Source organism: Lontra canadensis, unplaced genomic scaffold, assembly GCF_010015895.1.
Source record: "Lontra canadensis isolate GAN:19392208 unplaced genomic scaffold, GSC_riverotter_1.0 scaffold184, whole genome shotgun sequence".
Classification (NCBI taxonomy): Eukaryota; Metazoa; Chordata; class Mammalia; order Carnivora; family Mustelidae; genus Lontra; species Lontra canadensis.
Genome location: NW_022631178.1, coordinates 1,748,474 through 1,770,342, shown reverse-complemented (window position 1 = coordinate 1,770,342; position 21,869 = coordinate 1,748,474). Strand labels below are relative to the sequence as shown.

At 62.8% G+C, this 21,869-nt stretch overlaps 1 protein-coding gene across 2 annotated transcripts; it reads right to left on the bottom strand.

The window, feature by feature from the left end:
• Positions 1-1,625: 1,625 nt before the first annotated feature.
• On the bottom strand, positions 1,626-20,882 carry THOP1 (thimet oligopeptidase 1). 2 transcript variants are annotated; one of them, XM_032847042.1, is made up of 13 exons: positions 20,867-20,882; positions 18,024-18,236; positions 15,185-15,333; positions 14,078-14,185; positions 11,175-11,277; positions 8,571-8,731; positions 7,712-7,847; positions 6,876-7,242; positions 6,312-6,513; positions 3,731-3,917; positions 3,448-3,576; positions 2,345-2,481; positions 1,626-1,871 (listed from the first exon to the last, which is right to left on the bottom strand). In XM_032847042.1, exons 1-13 carry the CDS (start codon positions 20,880-20,882, stop codon positions 1,713-1,715), a joined length of 2,067 nt encoding a protein of 688 aa, XP_032702933.1. In that variant the 3' UTR covers positions 1,626-1,712. The 2 variants fall into 2 exon arrangements, with proteins under 2 accessions (XP_032702933.1, XP_032702934.1); XM_032847043.1 differs by having other exon boundaries at positions 1,713-1,868.
• Between the last annotated feature and the right edge of the window lie 987 nt (positions 20,883-21,869).

Genomic DNA, 21,869 nt, shown 5'->3' with positions numbered 1-21,869 from the left:
TCACACAAGCACCAGGTCCTGGCTGTCTGGGGGCTCTGCACAGGGAGAGGCCAGGAGAGCCCCAGCTCCCTGACATGAACACCACTGGACAGAGGCCCTTGAGGGAGGCCCGGGTGTGGCCCCTGCTGGTTGTCTCTGCTCCTTCTCGGGCCCCAGTCCTTGAAATATCTGCAACGACTGCCTTGGAGGGCCCGACCCCACCTTCTCAGCAGCGCCATCCCCCCACTGGGGGCGCACCGGCTCTGGGCCCCGTCCCTGCCCCCCCAGACACAGAGGCGGGAGCAGGAAGTGAGCCAGGCTTGCCTATGGGCAGCCGCCGCAGCCAACGAGCCTGGAGCTGGCGAGCCCGCCAGTTGAGGGGGCAGACCTCCGGCCGAGGTGCCAGCCCGACAGGAACGGCCGCCTGCCTCAGGGAGAAGGACAGGGAGCCCCGTAGCCCCTCACTCCGCGGATCACAGATCGGTCCCTTGGAGCAGGGGGAGACACAGGACTGGTGGGGACAATTCCAGGGCAGGTGGCAGGGCTCCCAAGGAGCGCAAAGACCAAGAAACAGAGAACACACAGGATGGCCCAAACCAAAGAAAGTGGGGAGACCTACCCGTCCTGCTCAAGAACCCCTCCGAGCCAGCACCACCGCCAGAAACATCCCCCGAGGCGCTCCGAAGAATTACAAGGAGACCCAGGAAGGCCGCTCGTCCCCCAGGCCCGGACTTGGCTGTGCTGCTCGCAGCCAGAGGGAGCTGAGCCAAAAGGACCACATGTGCCTTAGTCTTCAAGGTCACATGGCCCAGAAAGGTCACAGCTTGGCACCAGCAGCTGCACCCATTAATCAGAAACCGTCAAATCACAAAGCCCTAGGTCTGGCCAAGGGGCTGAGACAGGAGCTATGCCCAGCAGGCCCAAGGGCAGGTGGCCGCTTGTCGCCTGCTCCTGCCATCCCAGCTGCTGGGGCACAGGCGGGCGGTTGTGGCCTCCCAGCTTCCAGAACAGCTGAGCCTGGTCTGACACCGGCCAGGGCTGTGCAGGAGCGGGGAGGAGGGCAGGACACAGGTTCCTGCTGGTAAGCGGCACCACACGCCCGTTCCACGACCCCCACCGGCACCCCCATCCCTGCACAGAGTCTGGCAGCTCAGCTGGCCCCCAGAGACCCCGACCTGTCCCATCCAGGACACGCCAGCACAGAGCCGCCGTCGATGGCCTGCGTCCCTAGCCTGAGGGCTGACTGCCAAGAAGTCCAGGGTATACCGAGCGCACCAGCACGTCCCCCCCGTGCAACCACCGACAGGGCAGAAGGGACAAGAGTCCGAGACCAGGCCAACAGTCTCTTTTCTTTTTATCTTTTTTTTTTTTTTTTTTTTTTTTTTTAATGGCTGCATTTCAAAGAACCACCATCTTTCCACTCACAAAACCTCCCAAGAGAGGGATGGATTAGTGCAACGAACTGGCGGGCTTGAAGGGACACAGAGCTTTCCAGGCATCTCGAGGATAAGAGCCCATCAGCCCAGGCTGGCCGCCGAGGCGGGGGGGGGCCTGTGGAGACCAGACAGCAGGAATGGACAGGGAGGATGAACACCCCATCTCCTCACCCTGTCCCGACCCCCCACCCGGAGCTGCGGGCCACCCTGTGCCCCACCCGGGAGCTAAGGCAACAGGGTGGCGGGAGCCGGGGGCGGGGCGCTGAGCCCGGGGCCAGGGCCAGCAGTGCCTGGGGCTCAGCAGGCCGGCGGCTCGCTGCTGTCCACCTGCAGCCCTTTGCTCAGGAGGAAGGCATCCTGCTTGGGGTCTCGGCCCAGGAAGAGCTTCAGCATGACGCCAGCGTCCTGGGAGCCGCCAGGCCGCAGGATGCAGCTTCTGTAGTCCATGCCGACCTGCTAGGGACATGCGAGGGGGCATCAGTCCTCAGGCGGCAGCCCTCGAGCACCTCCACTCCCACCACGAGTGGGCTCAGGGGTGCCTGTGTCAGCGTCAGAGAGAACATGCGTGCGCAAGCACACGTGTGTGTCCACACTGTGTGCACGCTATGCACGCAAACATGTGTGTGCGGGAACCCCGTCCACTCCCAACTCCTTGAGGCCCTTCACGTCACAGACTGAAGCCCTGGCCGAGCCGAGCTTCTGCGGTGACAGAACACAGGCCTGGAACGCCGGCTAAGCCCCCAGCCCCAGGAGGGTCCAGGGTGGTGAACCTCGGGGAGGAGGGAGGGCCCAGCTCCAGCACCTCGCAAAGACCGGCAGGTGCCTCAGCCCCCCTCCCCCGGTCCCACACAGCCGGGAGCAGGGCCGAAAGGTTCCCTGCTCCCTCTGCAGACAGGCCCCCTCCCACAGCAGGGCCGGCCTGCCCTCACCTTGCCGTTGAGGACGCCCTCCTGCTTGAACCGCGTGTGGAACATGTCCATGGAGTACACCTCGCTCCACAGGTAGCCGTAGTACTGGGCGTCATAGCCGCCTGCCAGGTGGCCGAAGGTTGCAGGCATGTTGGTCCCTGGGACAGACATGGTACAGCTCTCACCGCGGCCCGTCTATCCCCCAGCCCCCCTCAGGGCCCCTTGCCAGGAGAAGGGGGCCTCAAACCAGCCCCGTCAGAGATGACCCACACACACCCAGGAGGAGATGAACTGCCCCATTTGTAGAAAGCAGGAGCTTTCTAGAAACATAGCTTTGCCCGCTCTCTGCAGACACTTAAGAATTCGCACAGAAGACAGGGGCGCTGGGTGGCTCAGTGGGTTAAGCCTCTGCCTTCGGCTCAGGTCATGATCTCAGGGTCCTGGGAATGAGCCCCACATCCTGCTCAGCAGGGAGCCTGCTTCCCCCTCTCTCTCTCTCTGCCTGCCTCTCTGCCTACTTGTGATCTCTGTCAAATAAATAAATAAATCTTAAAAAATAAAATAAAATATATTTTAAAAAAAAGAAAAAGAATTCACACAGAAGATAAATCAAGACACGCCCGTGCAGCAGCGAGTACGCACTGCTGAGCTTTTTGAAAGAACTGTTAAAGTGCTCGTAGAATAAAACGGCGCCACACCACCCAAGCTGAAATCCCAATTATTCTCACACGTGCTAATGCAAGCGCGTACAGTGACGCACCAGGACAGACACCACAGCCTGACCTACTCTCCGACTGGGGCAATGAAATCCCCAGTCTTTGCAGCACTCCCAGGCCTGTTCCAGAGCAGGGCGTGGGAGGCACAGGGTGCGGGAGCTCAGCGGCTGGCGGGGAGGGAAGCAGAACCCAGCCGGAGCGCCGGGACCGACACGAGGAAGGACGGAGTGCTCACGCCCGCCACACGCTGGCAGGCCCAGGAACACAGAGCGAGGGGGCCAGAGGCCGTCTGCTTCCTCCCAGGCCTCAGCTGCCATCTATAAACGGGCCTGACTAGATCCTTGACTCCAGGAATAGCCACGACCCTGACCCCCTCCAGAACAGCGGGCCCACCGCACGGGCCGCTACCTGGCGTGGCTGGGACCCCGAGGACCTCCCGGCAGAGGCGGGCGTACTCCTCCGCGGGGTCTGCGGCTGTCTGGGTGTGCAGGGCCTGGTCCACCTTGGCCAGGACGATCTGGCGCAGGTTGAAGAGACCTGATGGGTGGAAGGAGACAGGGAGGCTGGCCCTGAGCTCCCACACAAGCAGCGGAGAACCCCGTGAAGGCAGGCACCAGGCTCCCCGCCTCCCCAGCCTCGGTGCCGAGGCCTCCCGGACGCCCCCGGGCCGAAGGGCGGCTCCCGCGGGCACCTGTGTTGGCCTGCCGGGACTTGATGAGCTTCTCCAGCAGCTCCTGGGGGATGGCGCTGCCAGTCTTGTAGTGCTGGGACATCCTGAGCAGCGGCTCCTTCTCCCACACCCAGTTCTCCAGCATCTGCGAAGGGGCCTCCACGAAGTCCCGCTCCACATGCGTCCCGCTAAACATGGCAAACTCCGCCTGTGGGGGCGGGCAGAGCTGCAGGGAGGGCTGGACCCTGCCAGGCCAGCTCCTAGCTGCCGGCCTTGCCCGGGCACACAGCACTCTCCGGACAGGCACAGCTGGGCTGGCAGACAGCAGGCCGCCCGAGGCCCTGACGCCTGGGGACGGAACAGGAGAGGCTCCCGGGGGAATAACAGCCATCCCGGCCCAGGACACATGGGGACAGGGAGCACGGCCACCCCTGGCTGGCCACCTATGTTCCCTTCGTCCATCCACAAAGCCAACATTCTCAAAAAGCCCTAGACCCTCCCGAAAAAAGTCCTAAACCCCAAAAGGCACGGGCCTGCAGGTGATGCATCTGCATAGCAGCGTCGGAGGCACAGTGTGCTGACTCTGCTTTCACGCAGGAAATTTCCCTCAAGTCCCACTAGAATCCGCTCTGGCGGCCACTAGGCCAAGGGAGCAGCCCGACCTTGGGCAAGTCCCTTCAGGGCCCAGAGGGAGGCAGGGGAACTGGGAGAGCGGACGCATTGGGCCTCGTTACCCACAGACCCTATTTGTGACTCTTCCTAGTTGCTACAAACCAACACCTGCGGCCCTTCGTGGTCTTTTAACCCTCTGCCGCTGGGCTTCAGCTCTGGCTGTAACTGGGTCTTTCCATGCTCTGCTGACAGCTTCCCCCCCATTTCTGTTTTTTCGGTAGGTGATTGGGCTGTTTAAATGGATCCCAACAGGGCCACCTGGGGGACTCCAACAGTGAAGCATCCGCCTTTGGCGCAGGTCATGATCTCAGAGTCCTGGGACGGAGCCCCGCGTCGGTAGGGAGCCTGCTTCTCCCCGCTCTGTCCCCACTCATGTGTGCGCTGTCTCTCAAGTAAACAAGATCTTCAGAAATAAGTAAAAAAAACGGACCCCCGCTGCCACGCTGAAGTGCCATCCGGCTTTCCCGAGAACAAGGCGGCCGGGACGTGCAGACACAGCAGTCAGACGCATGAGCTACGGCGCGGAGGGCTGGGAGTTCAGTGCAATGAGCCAGCAGTACGTATCAGACACACGACACGGGGACCTAACCCTGTGCTCCCGCAGGAGCCCTGCTTCAAGATCCGCAAATTCTGTGCTCGCAGCCACTTCACAGAACTGCGAATACTGGGGCGCCTGGGTGGCTCAGCGGGTGAAGCCGCTGCCTTCAGCTCGGGTCATGATCTCGGGGTCCTGGGATCGAGCCCTGCATCGGGCTCTCTGCTCCATGGGGAGCCTGCTTCCCCCCCCCCACCGCCTGCCTCTCTGCCTGCTTGTGATCTCTCTCTGTCAAATAAATAAAGTCTTTTTTAAAAATAAAAATAAATAAAAGAGCTGCGAATACTGAGACTGTGTATCTGGAAAGGCCTGAAGGAAACGAGGGAGCCATGGGAGTCACTGCAGAAGGGGGACAAGCCCGTGAGCCTCCAGCGCCGGGCAGGGAGAGCCGAGGGGAGCACGAACGGGAGCCGGCAGCCGGGGCACACGGCCTGCAGGGCTGCACAGCCACGGTCCCGCCCCGAGGAGCCACTGGTCACCGAGCACCAACCCTCACCCCGCAGACTACAGCCGGCGCGGCAGACGAGGGACAAAGGGGAAGAGCTGAAGCCGTAACTTCCCGAAAATCAGGAGAACGTGACCCTTCAACAAGACACACAGGCAGGTGCACTGCACACGAAGGTCAAAACCCTCTGCTCAAAACGCGCTTCTCAGCGCATCCCCGGTGTGGGCCCAGGTCTCGGCCCCCGGCAGGAGCGAGGCCTCCACACGCCGCCCCACGGACGGACCCCGAGGCCACGACGTGCAGGGAGGGAACCAGACACAGGAGGCCACACGGGGTAGGAGTCCACATGTGCGACACCCCAGGCCAGGCCCCTCCACGGATGGGAAGGGGTCTCGTGGGGGCCAGGGGGGGCGTGGGGACAACTAAGAGGTTTGAGGCTCTTTCTAGTCAGAGACGCTCCACAACGCTGGGACAGCAGTGACGGCTGCGTAACTGGGTGAACTAATCATCGCTGAAACATCCAACTTAAAAGGCGCTCCCTGGCGCGGCCCTAACCCGACGGCCAGCGTCCTCATGAGAGGAGAGGGGGACACAGACGCACCGAGGGACAACCACGTGAGGACGTGAGGAGACCGCGGCTGCACACCGAGAACGGCCTCGGAAGGACCTGGTGCAGCCGACGCCATGACCGCGGAACCCCCTCCCACCCCCAGCCCCCCGGGGACGCACTTCCATCCACCAGCCAGCCGTCCGCAGGGCTCAGCGATGGTAGCTGGCACAAGACAGCACCACCGTGGCCGTGGTGACCCGGGCAGTGTGCTCCGTGCAGCATGAAGGCCGCCTCTAGACGCAGCCGCCAGCACCGCCCGCCCCGACGCGCCGGTGCCCACCTGAGAGCAGAGCTGGTGCATCACGTGCCCGAACTCGTGGAAGTAGGTCTCCACCTCATCGTGCTGCAGCAGCGAGGGCGCGTCCGGGGTGGGCTTGGTGAAGTTGGCCACCATGGCCGCGATGGCGATCTGGCGGGTCCCGTCGTGCCGCAGGCAGCCTGGCTGCAAGCCGAAGCAGGCCGCGTGCCCGTACTTCCCCTCCCTGGGGACGGACGCAGGGTTGGGCCCGGCGGGGGTCCACTCTACGCGCTGCCCGGCCCAGAGGGCTCCCGACCCCAAGAGAGTCCTGGACTCCGCCAGCCCGATTCCCCTTCGACCATTGGGCAGCCAAGGCGGCTGGCCACACGGAGTGGCTCAAACCTGCTTCTCGGGAGCAAGTGCCCGGGAGCCGGGGGCCTGCCCCACACTCATCTGACCCCCTCGGCCGGAACCTCCCAGGCACCGTCCTCCCCAGAGAGCGAGCACTGCCAGCCCCTCGCCTGACTCTGCGCTGTGGCAGCCCCACCATCCGTTTCACAGACGGGGACGCTAGGCTCAGAGGCCCGCCGCCCAGCGCGCACGCACCTTGGGTAGAGATCGAGGTAGAACTTGCCGATGAGCCTCCCGGAGGCCGAGTCCCGCACGGAGTACAGCTTCACATCTTCGTGCCACACCGCGGCGCTCTCCTCCGGGTGGAAGCTGAGGCCCAGCAGCTCCTGGTAGATGCCGAGCAAGCCCTCGGTGACCACGTGCATGGGGAAGTACTCCTTGAGCAGGTTCTGGTCCACGCTGTAGCGCGTCTCCTCCACCTGGTTCATGTAGTAGCGCATGTCCCAGGCGTTGATGCGCCCGTCGAAGTCCAGGCCCCGCCTCTCGCACTCGGCCTTCTTCAGCTCCAGGATCACGGCCCGCTCCTGCTCCCCGAGGGGCTTCAGCTTCTGGGCCAGCTCATCTGGGGAGGGCAGAAGGGAAGGCTAGGCCCCCCCCCCAGCGGCCTCGCAGCCTCGGGCCCCAGCACCCCGCCTGGAAGGCCTGGCTGCGGGAACGGCCCAGACCGACATCGACATCGCCCCGCGGCAGCTGGGGATGGGGGCGGGGAGAGGGTGGGGGATGCCGGGGCACGAGACACCTCAGCTCAGTCCCCTACCCCCGGGCAGGAAAGGACAGCGACACTGGGGACACCTGCCCAGAGCTCACACCAGGAGGCAGAAGAGCGGGGGCGGATGCAGGCTTACCCCAGAAGCCTACCCTCAGCCATCCGGTTCGAGCCCCTGGAGGCTGAACCGGGGTCAGGGAGGTGTCAGGACCCCCCCGCTGTAGGGTGGACACAATGGGGCTCTAAGCCTCGTCACACGCAGCCAAGAACACCCCAAGCCGCACTCCGGGAGCGCGCGGCGGGAGGCTGGGGGCGGCAGGGTTACCTAGGAAAGTGGCCACCGCCCAGCTGCTCTTGGCCATGTTCATCTCCAGGACGTAGTCGGCGTGTGTGCTGAAGCCCAGCAGGCTGGACTTCTGGGCCCGGAGGGTCACCAGCTCTCTGAGGATGGCACAGTTCTCCTGGAAGCGACCAACGACCGGTCTGTGGGCGCCCGGCCCACCCCCTCCCACTCGAGTCCCGCGGCCAGCACGGCTCTGGAACGCCACACCCAGCCGGCTGTGGCTCACTTCCCTCCCCCTTCCCATGGCCTAAGTGGCTGGGACTGCCCTGGGTCTGCCCGTAACACACACGTCTCCGTAAGCCCTCGGGTTCCTTTTGGAACCAGAAAGGGTGTAACTGGGAGGGGTTCGAGGGCTGTGAGTGGAGAGCGACATGGGCCATGTGAGCCTCGGGGGCACCGTGCGCGGGGCGCTCACCCCTGTCTGCGGGAGACACTGAGCAGAAGTGAGGCCACACCACGGCGTGGACACGCACACAAGCGTCTGTGTGAACGGAAGTCTGTGCGCTGAAGACGAGCCCCCGGCCGCAGTTCGAGGGCCCAGGCCGCCACGCAAGTCACAGAAAAGGGGAGGGCGTGTCTCCAGAGCCCACCCAAGGCCGGCAACGCCACTGGGGGGAGGGTGACCAAAGCTATGGTGTGGGAGCAGCGGACGGTCACACAGACACGGGACTGGGTTGGGGAAGGGATCAGACCCTGAGCTGTGGCCTGGGCCCAGAGCCAGACCCGACATGGACGTCTCGGAGGGGCAGGCTGAGCTCGCCCGGGGCTTGCCCACCCCCGAGCCCGGCGGGCACTGCGCAGACAGGGCAGGCCCCGTGACCTCTAGGCACCACCTTCCCACCTGCTTGCAGCGACAGTTGAAGGCCTCCTCCACCTTCCTCCTGGTCTCGGGCACATGGCATTTCTTCAGGAGAGGAAAATAATGTGGGTACTTGAGGGTGACTTTCAACTTGTCATCCCCAATCTTCTCCAGAGAGTTCAAAAAGTCCTCCGGCAGGCCTCCTACGGGAATAGGAAACCAGCGCTGCCACGGGCCCGGGCGGTTGGGGCGGGGTGGTGGGCTTCCCTCCACTCGAGGAGTTAGGGCTGGGAGCCTGCAGGAAACAGGACGCAAGGCCCGGCCTCCCCAACCTGCCCTGGGCCCCTCCGGGAGACGGAGAGCTGTGGCCCTTCCCACCAGGGCTCCCAGGGAGGAAAAGCTCCCCGTGGCTCAACCCCTGACACGGGGCTTCCAGGAACTGCCATCCCTCGCCTCATCCCTCCTCCAACAGCAGCATCGGGAGAGGACATGTGCCGCCCTCGGCCTCGGGATGGCCGCACTTCTGCCACGGCCCCCACCTGGCGCCCGGCCCCTGAACCATCCCCCAGAGGCAGATCGGAGTGCATCACTGCAGACGGAAAGCCTCCAGGGGCCACCGGCTCCCACCTGGCCCACAGCTCCTTCCAAGGGCAGCTCGCCCGGGGCCCTCCCCTCAGTCCAGCGGGGAAGGGGCGCCATGCGGCAGGGTGGGCAGTGCTTCCAGGCCCGCTGCGCAAGAGCACATGCATGTGTGTGCATGTGCACACAGACACCCATTTCCTGACTCTGCGACAGGGCCTGGGAACAAGCCCGCAGTGGCCCCGGCACGCCCGGCACCCACACCACCGTTTCTCAAGAGCAGACGGGCCTGGAACCCAAGTCCCAGAGAGGCGCTCGCAGAGTAACAGGGACGCTTCATGCTGCAGAGGCCCAAGGTAGAAGTGGGATGAGCTGAGCACCCAAACAGGGACAGCAGCAGCCCACACCCCCCCCGGGGTAACGGCCTCCGTCCACACCGATGCCACAGATAAACCCACTCCTGGTGGGGGGAGGCGGTTCTGACCCAAGAGACCCACACACGAACGCATGAGGAATGACAAGGTCAGAAAAGCGGTGGCGGGAGCCTCACCCAGCGGGGACAGTGAGGAACCACAGCCCAGGGCCTCCCGGGGAGCCGCTGACGGGGGAGCAGCCGTACCTCCAGGGAGGCCCCAGGCAGAGAAGCCCCCTCCCCAAGCACCTGAACCTCGGGGTGGGGGGAGGAGGGGAGAGAGAGACCCGCTGTCCGAGGCTGTAAGCAGACACCACCTCTCCCTCCGGCAAGCAGAGGAAAATCCACCCGCGCCACACGCTTGCAGAGCACGACCCGCGGGCGGGCCGGCCAGGCCACCCTGGCGGCGGTCACCGCCCCGCCCTCCGAGGCCAGGCTGAGACGGCGAGGCCCCTCGGGCCAGACAAATGGGCGGAAGAGCCGGCCCACGCGAGGAGGTGGGCGAGCAAACTCGTCTGCCGAGCTCGAGACCTGGGACCCTCCTCTGGCCAGGACACCTGGCCACCTGTCCTTACACGGGAGCCACATGGGGAGACTTGCCACCCAAGGCCCGGGCAGGGAAGGGAATGAAACAGAACAAAGGACAGCAGAGCGCACACCCCGCTCAGGAATACCCGCCACTGCGGGCCCCCCAGCAAGCAAGCTGCCCTTGGGGGCCTCCGGGGGAGGGGGGGCTGGCAGCGAGGCCCGGCACGGCCACCCGCCAGGCAGCCGCAAGGTCACGGCCACGACGCCCCAGCGCCTGACATGGGACTGGCAGGGCTCACACAGGCAGCAGCGCGACCGCTGGCCTGAGCTTCTCGGAAGTGTCCACATCAGGGGAGGTGACGCTTCCGTGAGTGGCCAAGGAGCGGATCGTCAGGACAGGAGCCCAAAGTCAGCATGACTCCATGTGACGGGGGCTCCGGGAGCGGACCCGACAAGGGAGAGGAGCACAGACAGTGTCCTCGACGGCGCAGCAGGGGCCGTGGGCCGTCTTCCCTCTGACGCGGCTGCTCGGCACCCGGCCCCCTCCCGGCGCGAGGCGTGCCCCTGGGGAAGGCCCCCAGGCCCACGGAGGACTCTCCCGCCGCGGGAAGAACACACGCGTGGCACCGTCCTTGCGAGGGACAGAAAGCGCCCCATCAGCGGGGCGAGGAGAGCCGAGGACACGGGGCTTCCTACAGTATGAAGTTTTTCCCAACAAAACAGTTGGGCCAAGCGAAGAAAAGAGTAAAAATCGGAAGAGACGTCTCGGCCCCAATCTTCGGGAATTCCCGCCTCAGCCGGGTTCGGGAACAACGATCGCCCGGACTCAGTCGATCCGATCTTCTCACGAGACTGAAACAGGACCAGCAGCAGGCAGGGGAGCAGGTCCCAAAGGGAAAACCCGGCCCGCTCAGCCGCCTAACCCAGCACCCCCGGTACTGCTCGAGGAAGGGTCCAGAAACGCAGAGTCCAAAGCACTGACTGCTCCAAGGGAAGAAACCCCCCGGCCCAGGGCGGTGGGACACAGATGTCCCCGCACTGCGGAAGCCTGCGGGTGGTGGCCACAGCCCGGGAGGGTCCTGAGACCTCGAGTCAGCCCCCCGCCCACCCTGCGCCCCCACCAGTACCCAGCTCCTCGCGCGTGAGTGGCAGGAAGGTCGTGTCCTCGTTCAGGTTCTTGTTGAAGTCGATGCACAGAAGACTCAGCTTCTTCTTGATGCTCTTGATTTTCTGTGGGGAGGAGCACAGCTGTGAGCCGGCGCTGCCGCGGGGCCCCACCAGCGGAGGAGACAGGCGAGGCGGGAAGAGGGGATGGGGAAGACACAGACGTCGGGTCCCAACACCAGTCGGCACGGTGCCGACAGCAGACAGTGGCCTCCACGCTGAGTGGCCCTGGCGACCCCGGGGACCTCAGGCTAGCGTCCCCATCTGTGACACATCCCCCGCCAAGAGCGCTCTGGACCCTGCCGCCTTCCAAGTCCACAGCCGAGGCTTTCAGACATCCTGACAGAGCAGCAGGGCTAGGCCTCAACACGGGAACTACTGATGGGGCCCCCAGGTCAGCCCGCCGTCCCCTCCAGGGGGGCCTAGAGCAGAGCCCACCCCTCGGCGTGACAATAGCTGCTCTGCGCCAGCAGGGGACAGGCAGGGGCAGGTTTGCAGGGAACATGGGACTCCTCGGGTAAGACCCTGGCCGGAATCAGCCCACACAGGCAGACTGGGCCTTGCCGGCCACAACCCTGCACCAGGCACTGCCGCTCACTGCCCCTCCCCCCCCGCCACGGCAGCCGTGCCAGTTACAGCTCTGAGACGCGGCAGGGAGACAGCATGTGCCCTCCGGGGTCCCCACCCAGCCGGCTGCCCCGGCTCCACGCCAGGCTCCCTGTGTCCCATTCAGCACGGGGGCTCTCAAGTCACCGTCCGTGCAGCCCACCGCCCGCCTGTGCACACACGCCAGACTTTCAACAACCCTGAAAAGGCCGGAGCTGCAGGAACCATGGGGCCCCCGGCCGGCTCAGGGCAGCACCTGACTCTGGGTCGGGGTCGCAAGTTCAAGCCCTGAGTTAGGTGTGGCGTCTGCTTTATACAAACGAAAACGACAGCTGTGCTTCTGCCGCTCTGGCGGCCTGTGGCACCCACAGCCACTGGAGTGGGTGCAGCACCGGGCTCTGGGCCTGACTCCTGCCGTGGAATCGGACTCAAGTCCCACTGGCCCTGGTTTTTGTGTTTTTGCTTTTAAGGTTCTTAATTCTTACAGGGGCACCTGGGTGGCTCAGGTGTCTGACTCCTGGTTTCGATACAGGTCGTGATCTCAAGGTCCGGGGATCGAGCCCCACATCAGGTTCCCCGCTCAGCAGGGGGTCTGCTTGAGATTCTCTTCCTGCACCGCCCTGCCTTACACGCATGCAAACTCTCTGCCCCAACAATATATAGTAATTAAAAAAAAAAAACCCTTGTTAAAAAGATTTCCATTTTTATATAATCTCTACACCCAAGGTGGGGCTCGATCCCACGACCCCAAGACCAGGAGTCGCACACCACACCACACACATCAGCAGGAGCCCCTCACTGCCGTTGGTTTTAACATCACACGCGCCTCATCTCTCAGAGTCCTGGTTTCTGCAACCACAAGGCAGATGTGCTGGCCTAATCAGAAAACCGTCCTTCTAAGTGACAAGGGGGATGGTCACTGAGCTCTGGGTGCAGACCTAGTGTCGGCATTAGCTGCATCTTCCACTTCTTGCGTCCTGTGCTTTTCCACCCGGGGGGGCTCACTGACTCTGAGAATTGTCCTCTCCGAGGGGTGGACACCCGAAGGGCACCTCGTGTGTGCAAACCAGCCAGCCCAGAGCCCGCGGCCCAGCCGTCTCCCTCATGCGCTGCCCAGCGCCCGGAGAAAATGGGGAGGGAGTGGGGCACACGACGATCCTCCGTGATTAACTGCCAGACAGGGGCAGGCACGGCCCCGCTCGCCCGCTGATGTAGGCCAGCGTGCAGGAGACGCCCTCTGTGAGGCCGGGCTTATGACAGGCAACGTTGTCGCTTCTGGCACGCAGCTCCTGAAAGCCTTGGAATTTCTCCTGTGGTAACAAGACACTATAATAAACTGCCCAAGCAACAGGAGTGCGGACCACTGTGTTTCTTATCCCCAGCCCCCTCCGACAGCACTCGGGGCATGTTAACAAGACTACTCTAGAACGCCCTCAAGGAGGGCCCCTGCGGACGGAGCGGTGAGGCGCCTCCTGCCTGCGCTGGGCGGGGAGGTCCCCCGCTTGCAGAGTCCGGCAGTCACCGACAGTGTCATCAGTCACGCCCATGCAACGAGGCCCCCACAGAACTCCTGAAGGACAGGCTTCCGGCAGGGCTCACAGGGAGGGCAGAGCTCCGTGCCTCTCCCCCGACCTTGCTGTGCCACGTTGGACCCTTTACGTAAGTAACAGTGAGCGAGCGTTTCCTGGGTCACGTGAGCTGCTCTAGCAAACGACGTGAAGGCGGGGAAGACGCGGCGGGCACCGCTGAACCACACGGTGGTCGTTCAGAAGTAGACAGAACAGCCTGGATTTGGGACCGCAGTGTCATGTCGGCGCCGTCTCGAGGGGCCAAGCCCTGAGGCTGTGGGACCGGACACAACCGCCAGGTAGGCGGTGTCTGATGCAGGCTGCCCGCGGGACACCCAGGCGCTGTCGCAGGGAGCCACCTGTGGCATCAGGGAAGCCACGCTGCCGCGGCAGAGCTCGGAGAACAGGAGGCCCCGCCGGCGTGAGCTCCCCCCGGTGCCATGGTGCCCGGGCCACGGAGAGAAGCAGGGGAGCTGTGCCCCCTGCACTGCGCCCACTCTCCATGGCCGAGGGAGTGCCACGCGCTCGGGAAAGCCACACCGTGACCCGGGAGAGCCGGAGCAGGATGGGTGCAGAGGCAGAGCTGCTCCACAGACCCCTCCCAGAACTCAGGCAGCAGAGGGGCCCAGTCCGAGGCGGGCCCGGAGGCCGCGCGCCGCCGGGCCCCGGCCACCCCCGCGGCTGGCCCTCACCTGCTGAGTGTCCTCGGGCAGGTGCAGCCCGTTTCTCCTGCCCAGCTTGACCAGTCGCTCCAGGTACCGCCTGGCCTCTGGCCTCAGCGAGTCCTCCTGCACTTTCTCCTAGAGCAAGACAACCACAGTCGCGTGTGCGACGGAACGCGGGCGTACGGCCGGGGGTCGGTGGGGGCGGCAGACCGGGGCGCTCGCGCGAACCTCCTCGCATAACGCGAGATGGTGTGGCCGCCGGGAACAGCAGCTACGACCACCACCCGACTGGGCAAGGGCTCTCCCGGGCGTCCGTCCCGGAGACACGAAGACTCATGGCCACACGAAACCTGCCCACGAGCGCCTGCTTCCTGGGAACAGCCCATACGCACACCGGCCCAGAGCGTCTCCCACGGGTGACTGGTCGGATGTGAATGGGAGCAGAGGGCGACCTCCAGGCCGCCACCCTGGCTGTGACGGTGACCGGTTTTGCAAAGCATTATGCTGGGGAAACCAGGCCAAGCACAGGCAGGCTCCGAGTTCTCTCTCACGACCACACGTACATCTGCGAAGGTCTCGACGTTACGACTCAACACAGAATCTTGCTTGCACGTCCACGGCCGCCCACCCGGGCCTGTGCCCGAGCCCGCCGGGCTGCTCTCCTGACCGAGGGGACAAGGGCACTAAGGGAACGGATGGAGGAGCGCCTGTGCACCCCCACGGCTCACCCCGACACCAGCCCCGTGGAGCAGCCGGCGGGGTCAGGACGATGGAAGCACGTGGTGCGTGCAGGAAAGGCCTACAATGTCCTAGGCGCTCTAGGCTCTACTGTTTGTGTTCCTCTGCCTTTGTCTGTGTCATTCTCTCATGTTTCTTTACTGCAGTAAAAGACGATACAAAACCTACCGCCTCAGCCATTCTTAAATGCACGGTTCAGCGGCCCGAAGCGCGTTTCCACTGTCACGCAGGGACCCCCACCCGCCACCCCCGGAGCCCCTCACTCTCCACCTCCTGAAGCCTGAGGAACACCACAATCAGGTCTGCAGAGGCTCCGACCCAGCACTGCCCATCCGGATGCCGGTCCGCGCCCCGCTGTCTCCCCAGCACGTGCCGGTTGCCTCGCCGCAGCCTCACCTGCAGCCAGACAACCCTCTGGTACACGTCGCGCCTCATGCTCATCTCCACGTCGAACTCGGACAGCCTCTTGTCCGCCTCCGTGCTGGCCATCCGGATGTCCTTCGAGGGAGACACGTGCTGCGGGAAGTCCAGGATATTCCTCTGAACTGAAACAGGGAGAGAACGGGACGGGCGTGAAGACGGGCCCCGGCAGAAACCGGCCAGCACTGACCTCGGACCCACCAGGCACGCGGCTCAGGCACGTCCACCAATCTGTTCAGCGAAACGCCCTCCACACCAGGCCCCAGGCTGGGAGCCGAAGGGAAGAAAGGGGCAAGGGGCACGGTCATCCACGTCCTCAGGGATCTCACAGTCCGAGGGAAAGACCCAGCTCCCGAACTCCAAGGGAAGGGCCGTAACAGAGAAGTGTGACAGGATCCAGAAGAGCCACAGCCACTGACAGCGACATTCTAAACTCATGAGCAACTTTCTAACTGACAGAGCACGTCTGCGTCTCGTTAAATAGAGAAAGCGGGGGCGGTCGTGAGAGCGTGAGCTTTAACCGTCACCGCCTGACCCGGCAACACACTGCTAGGTGCCTACACGCCATCACACGAAAATCACACACACTCACAGCAGGACCGGGAATAACGGTGGACGCGACCCAAATGTCCGCTGACAGGGGGGCGGACAAACGCAACGCGGGCCCCATGCACAGGAGCGTCCCACGGCCGCCAGCAGGAGCGAGGCGCCCCCTGCGCAGCCCTGGGGACGGACCCCGAGCCCACGACACTCAGGGAAGGAACCAGACACAGAAATCCACTCAGGGTGTGAGTCCACACGTGTGACACACTCAGACGAGGCTCTTCCACGGATGGGAAGGGATCTAATGGGGGCCGGAGGCTGGGGAGGGGGTAGATGACAGCTGACGGGGGCAGGATCTCACTTTGAGGTCATGGAATGTTCTAGAATTAGAACTTGGTGATGGCTGGACAACTCTGACTACAAAAACCCTTGAAATGTATGCTTTCAACAAATTCTATGACATATAAAATCAGATCCCAACTGAGCACTTGGTTCTTAAAGGCATACACTCTTGCACTGAAAAGACCTGTGTTCAAATCACAGCTCGGTCGCTCCCGTGGCCCCAGGGCAGACCTGCTGCCTGTGGCCTGAGAGGACAGTGAAAAGGATAGAAACAGCACCTTTCCCTCTGGGATTCACAGGCTCACAAGCGCACGTGACTGTACCCAGTGTGACAACAGAACGGTGTACTGTGGGATCAAAGCAAGCAGCCAGCGTGAGCACAGGGGGCGCAGGAAGGGGCTCTGTGATCACAGAGGAGCCCAACATCGGCAAAGCAGCAGGTGCATGAAGCCGCGAGACGGGCACGTGTGAGCGCACACAAGCAGCCACGCGGCCGGGCACACGCGAACTCCAGGAGCTGAGTCGCACCAAAAGCAACATCAAGGACCCTGGCCTTGATCCGGAGGGCAGCGGGACACCGAGCAGCTGGCCGAGGGGAATGCCGTGATTCAATTCTAGCTCCCTTTACAATTCCTTGGGGGAGTGGGCGCCTGGGGGGCTCAGTCAATGAAGCGTCTGCCTCCGGCTCAGGGGATGATCCCGGGGTCCTGGGATCGAGTCCCCAGCAGGCTCCCTGCTCAGCAGGGAGTCTGCTTCTCCCTCTGCCCTCGTCTGTCACACGCACATGCACAAGTGTACCCTCTCTCCCTCTCTCTCAAATAAATAAAAGCTTTAAAAATAAAATTCCTGGGGCGCCTGGGTGGCTCAGTGGGTTGAAGCCTCTGCCTTCGGCTCGGGTCATGATCCCAGGGTCCTGGGATCGAGCCCCGCATTGGGCTCTCTGCTCAGCAGGAAGCGTGCTTCCTCCTCTCTCTCTGCCTGCCTCTCTGCCTACTTGTGATCTCTCTCTGTCAAATAAATAAATAAAATCTTAAAAAAAAAAAAAAAAAAAAAAATTCCTTGGGCTACTGCGGGGAGACAGAAAGAAAGGCTGTGGAAGCGAAGCTGGTGTCCAGCAGGGGTGCGGCCAACAGGCAGGAATCAGCATCGCGCATTTGCCGAGAGCCTCTCCGGAAAGGCGCACCACCTGAAGGCAGCACGGAACCCCACGGCGCCCGGCCAGCAGCACGGGGAGGCTCCGGGAGAAGCCCCCAGCAGAGACGCTCAAAGGTTCCCTGAAGAAGGACTTCTGCTAGAGACCCAGGGGCAAGGATTCCTCAGCTCGGCGTTCTCTGCTTTAAGACCGTCTCGGCCTTTTGTCCCCACACCGTCAACCTTCACAGCAGGACCCGGGGAAGCAGTGCCGCATGGATCTCACTGAGCGCCTCAGCTCTCACAAGGGGGCCAACATCCCAAGGAGGACAGAATCTGGACCCAGTCTCGTGGTGATGAGAACACCTGCTGGCATCAGGTTTCCCAAAGCGGAGGGGGAAGAAGAAAAGCGAAGGGGGCCAAGTTGAGTCGCTCGGAGAGAAAGCCAGTATCTCCCCGGACACAGAAAGGAGCAAGGAGTGGCTCTGGTTTTGAGGCTGACACATGAGCCAGCTCCTGGCACGTGAGCTGTCAGCCACGCTGTCCTGCTCTGGCCCCTTGGATGACGTAGCCCAGGACAGCCACATACGCCAGGCAGTGCAGCAGGGCATGCAGGGGAACCAGTGCCCCCGGGCTGCCTCTTGCCCAGCAGATGCCTTTAGCGCCCCCCCACCACCGTCAGCTCCTCCAACCACGACCACCCCCCTGGGGACGAGGAGGCCTCGCTCATGGCCAGGGTCCAGGAGCTCCAAGGCCTGAGGTGCTTCGGCCCCCCTGCCCGGATCCTGACCCGGATTACCTGTGTAGGACACCTCCACGTCAGCCAGCGCCTTGAGGGTACTCTCGTAGGACACGTCTTCAAACTTCTGCGAGCCCACCTGGTCATACACGCGCTTAGTTTGCTCGATGAGCTCCACGGTGAGCTCCCCTATTTGCTGGGCACTCAGGTCCCATCTTAGGTAGTTCTCCACAGAGCACGGGGTTGCTGTGTCCAGGGCGCCTCCTGCACAGGCTGGACAGAGAAGACAGCCCCACACTGAACGTGTCTGCTTCAAGGGCGGAATTAGGGTTCGACTAAGTAGGGGCTGGAGGACAAGGGCAGGAGCATGGTTTCCCCATGCAAGGGCTTTGTGGGGGCGCACAGAGTGACCGGTCCCTTAAAGCAGAAGCTCTTGCATTCCAGGAGACACAAACTCGGCTGTGATCTCTGAAGATGCTTATGCTTGTTGCAACTGCAGAGCGATGCTATGCATCGAGCGGGGGGTGGACGGGGATTCTGCTCAACACCCCCTCGGCTCCAAGACACCCCACGATGGCCCAGCCCCAACATCGGCAGGGCGGGGTGGATACACGGTAGACACCTTCCTCTGAGTTAACTCGTTTGATCACGGGGGGCTACCCCCGACATCCCCTGACGTAACGTGACGTTTATACCATGTTACTTTCCTCAAACAAGGGAAATTACTGATTACTAAAACACCCCTGGCCCCAAGGGTTTTTGGACGAGAGACTGTGGTCTGTGAAAACAACAGTCCCTTAAACTGCTGTGCAGTGTTCAGGGTAAAGATGTTTTACTTTCACTGCCTCACGGATGCGCAGTTCTGGGTCCTCTGTGGCCCCTGCCGTACAGATGGAGGTCCTGAGATTTGGAGAATTCAAATCTCATACCGTGACCCCACACCAGCAAGTGGCAAAGGTGGGATTCATACCTGTGCACTCTGACCTGGGCTTCAACCCTGTGAACCAGCGGAGCGTGTGCACCCCCACCTCTGCACGAATGCAGCTGTCAGAGCTTCCTGCCCCGTTTCCAGGGCCCCACACGCTTCAACCCTTACTGGAAGTCTATACCAGGGGTTGGCAGAAGACGACCTGTTTTTGTACAGCTCACAGGGTCAAAATGCTGTTGCAGGAGACCGAGTGTGTGACCTGCCAAGCCTAAACTAGCGAGCCCTCTACCGCCCCTGGTCTACACCACGCAGACTCTACTGGGTCCTGCACGGCGGGTCTGGCCAGCTGCCCTGTGCCTAAACACACCCTCTTTCTTCAAGGAATCTCCCAGGCCTTCCCACAGGCTAACCCCTCTACCCTGAGCCCCAACCCATGGAATCTTCTGTTCCGTGTTCCTTTCTCAGATACCCCAATGGCATCCCTGCAGCACCTGGGCGTCTCACAGGACCACAGCTGCCCTGAATCACTTAAACTAAGGAACACAGGCTTGTGTGACCTCCCCCAGCAGAGTATGGAATGCAGAGCAAGCAGAAGCTGCTCCAGGAAACACCCACTTGAGCCCCGTTTCCCCTCTGGCACCGTAGGGAGTTGAGCAGGGCCCCAGTGGTCCTGAAACCCCTGCCTTTTTGTGAACGCGGAAGAGGGACAGGATCTCTGCAGGGCCCTGCCGGCTGGGACAGGCGCTTGGCGTCTCTAGGGCAGGGTTTCTTAATGACATTATCCACATCTGTGGCTGGGTCACTGTCTGGGGTGGGGGTCCGCCCTGGGCACTGTAGGGTACTGAACAGCACCCCTGGTGCCCACCCACTCCATGTCAGGAGCACCCGCAGTCGTCCCCACACACTGCCTAGTGGGCCCTGGCGTGGCGCAATCACGCGGGCTGAGGACCCCCGACATACACCAAGTGGGAAAAAGAAGGGCGCTTGAGCCAGGACAGGCCGGACGTTCTGGCGAACGGACTGCCGCGAGGTCAGGGAGAAAGGACGTGGGTCTGTGTTACACATGGTGGTAAACAAGGGTTCCAAAAGCGGACAAGACAGGAGACGCGGTAAGCGGAGAGCGGCCCGCAAAATCTCCGGGAGGAGCCGGGACCTGAAAGACTGGAGCAGACCCATTATCCGCGGTGTTTCCGCTGCCGCCTCCGCGCAGGGTCCCAGGCTAACAACCTGCCTCAAACAAGACAGGCCAGATTCCCGCCCTCCTGAGGCCCAAGTAACCCTAATTACGATCCTCTTTAATGCAATCAGCACGACGGTCGGCTGGAGAAAGAACGGGGGGGGGGGGGTCAGCAAGAGAAAACTCAGGGGGCACCACACAGCGACCCGGGCCACTTTTTGAACACAGGACATCCAGTCGCTCCCGTAACGAAAACCCTTTCACGACGCCCCCGGCCCCTAAAATAAAAGGGACTCCCAGGTGCGTTCTGTCTCCCCGCCTTTGCCCTCGCAACTCCCGCCGCCCGCGCTCGGGTCACGGCACACCCTGCTTCTACCCCCGGGGTCCGGGCTGACTCGGGCCGCCTCCTCCGAGAAGCCCCTCGGGGCCGCCCTCTCGGGAGAAGCGCCGTCAGCCCACCCCCGACCCCCGGTGCTGGAACGGCTCCGGCTCCGAACGCCGCCTGGAACGCACGGTGTCCCCCGGAGTCCCCCGGCGTCCGCCCTCGGGGCCCCACGCGCGCTCGGCTGAAGCCGCGCACACGGAGCGGCCGAACGATGAAGCGCTGGAAAAGCGGGTTCATTCATTCGGCCGCCGAGGGGCCGGGGTCCCGGGGTCGCCGACCCATTCCCCCCACCCAGGTCCCCGCCCCTCGTGGGCCACCGGGCTCGGCTCCTAGGCCCGAGTCCCCGGGAGGCGCGAGGGTGCAGGGGACGCCCGGGGCCGCTGAGCGGGGCCGCTCCGAGGGGCAGCCGGTACCTGCCGGGGGCTTCATGGCGGGCGGGTGTGCACCGGCGGCCCCTCCCTCCACCTGGTCCACTTCGCGCTGCCTCAGCTGCCGTCGCCACCCGCCTCCGCCCGCTCCGGGTCCGCAGCAGCGGGGACCGAGGCGCCCTCCGCCCGCGCGCCCGCTGAATGCTGGGAGGGCGCGTGCGCCTAAGGAGAGGACGCATGCGCGCCCCAGCTCCACCCACACCCCGAGGCGGTGCTTTGGCAGCCTGACGCATTTTAAGCCGCGCTGGATCCCTCCCTGGCGCTGATTGGTTCTGGCGGCGAGAGGGCGGAACCTTCGAGGGCCGTTTCCATGGAAACCACACACAGCTGGCGCCCAGAAGCCGGGGTGCTTGCGGTTCTTTCTGCCCAGACTTTTGTGCCAGGGCTTCTAGGTCCCGTATTCGTTTGTGCTCGCCCCCTTTCTACTGCTATAACTGTGTATTTGGCTAGTTGTGCAGATTTTCTCCCGCACCTGAGTTAGTGGCCAGATTCGGGCGCTTTTTGTAGATTATCCCAACGATCATCCTGCCCAGTTTCTGGCTTTGAACGAGTAGAGGCGGGACACATACATCAGCAGAATCCGGTGAATGCCCTAAATTAAAGGCAGTTTTTTAAAAAGTCGAGAAAGCTTCAGTAAATGAATCCAGGACTTCAAACAACAGGTGTTTTGAAACGGTGCCGTATCCTAATCTATAACTATTGTCGTCTATTAAAACAAAATCTTGAACTAAGGCGTCCTTTCTTCCAGGTAGGAAAATTTCCTAGAGCTAAAGTGGCCAAAAACCCCACTCCCCTATTTCTTTTTTTTTTTTTTTTTTTTAAAGATTTTATTTATTTATTTGACAGAGAGCGATCACAAGTAGGCAGAGAGGCAGGCAGAGAGAGTGAGAGGGAAGCAGGCTCCCCACTGAGCAGAGAGCCCGATGCGGGACTCGATCCCAGGACCCTGAGATCATGACCCGAGCCGAAGGCAGCGGCTCAACCCACT

Excerpts from the sequence above, each read along its gene's own strand:
- THOP1 (XM_032847042.1), bottom strand. Across the intron at positions 7,848-8,570 it reads TCAACTGTCGCTGCAAGCAG|GAGAACTGTGCCATCCTCAG; the intron begins GTGGGAAGGTGG and ends GGTCGCTTCCAG. Across the intron at positions 2,482-3,447 it reads CGGGGTCCCAGCCACGCCAG|GGACCAACATGCCTGCAACC; the intron begins GTAGCGGCCCGT and ends TGTCTGTCCCAG.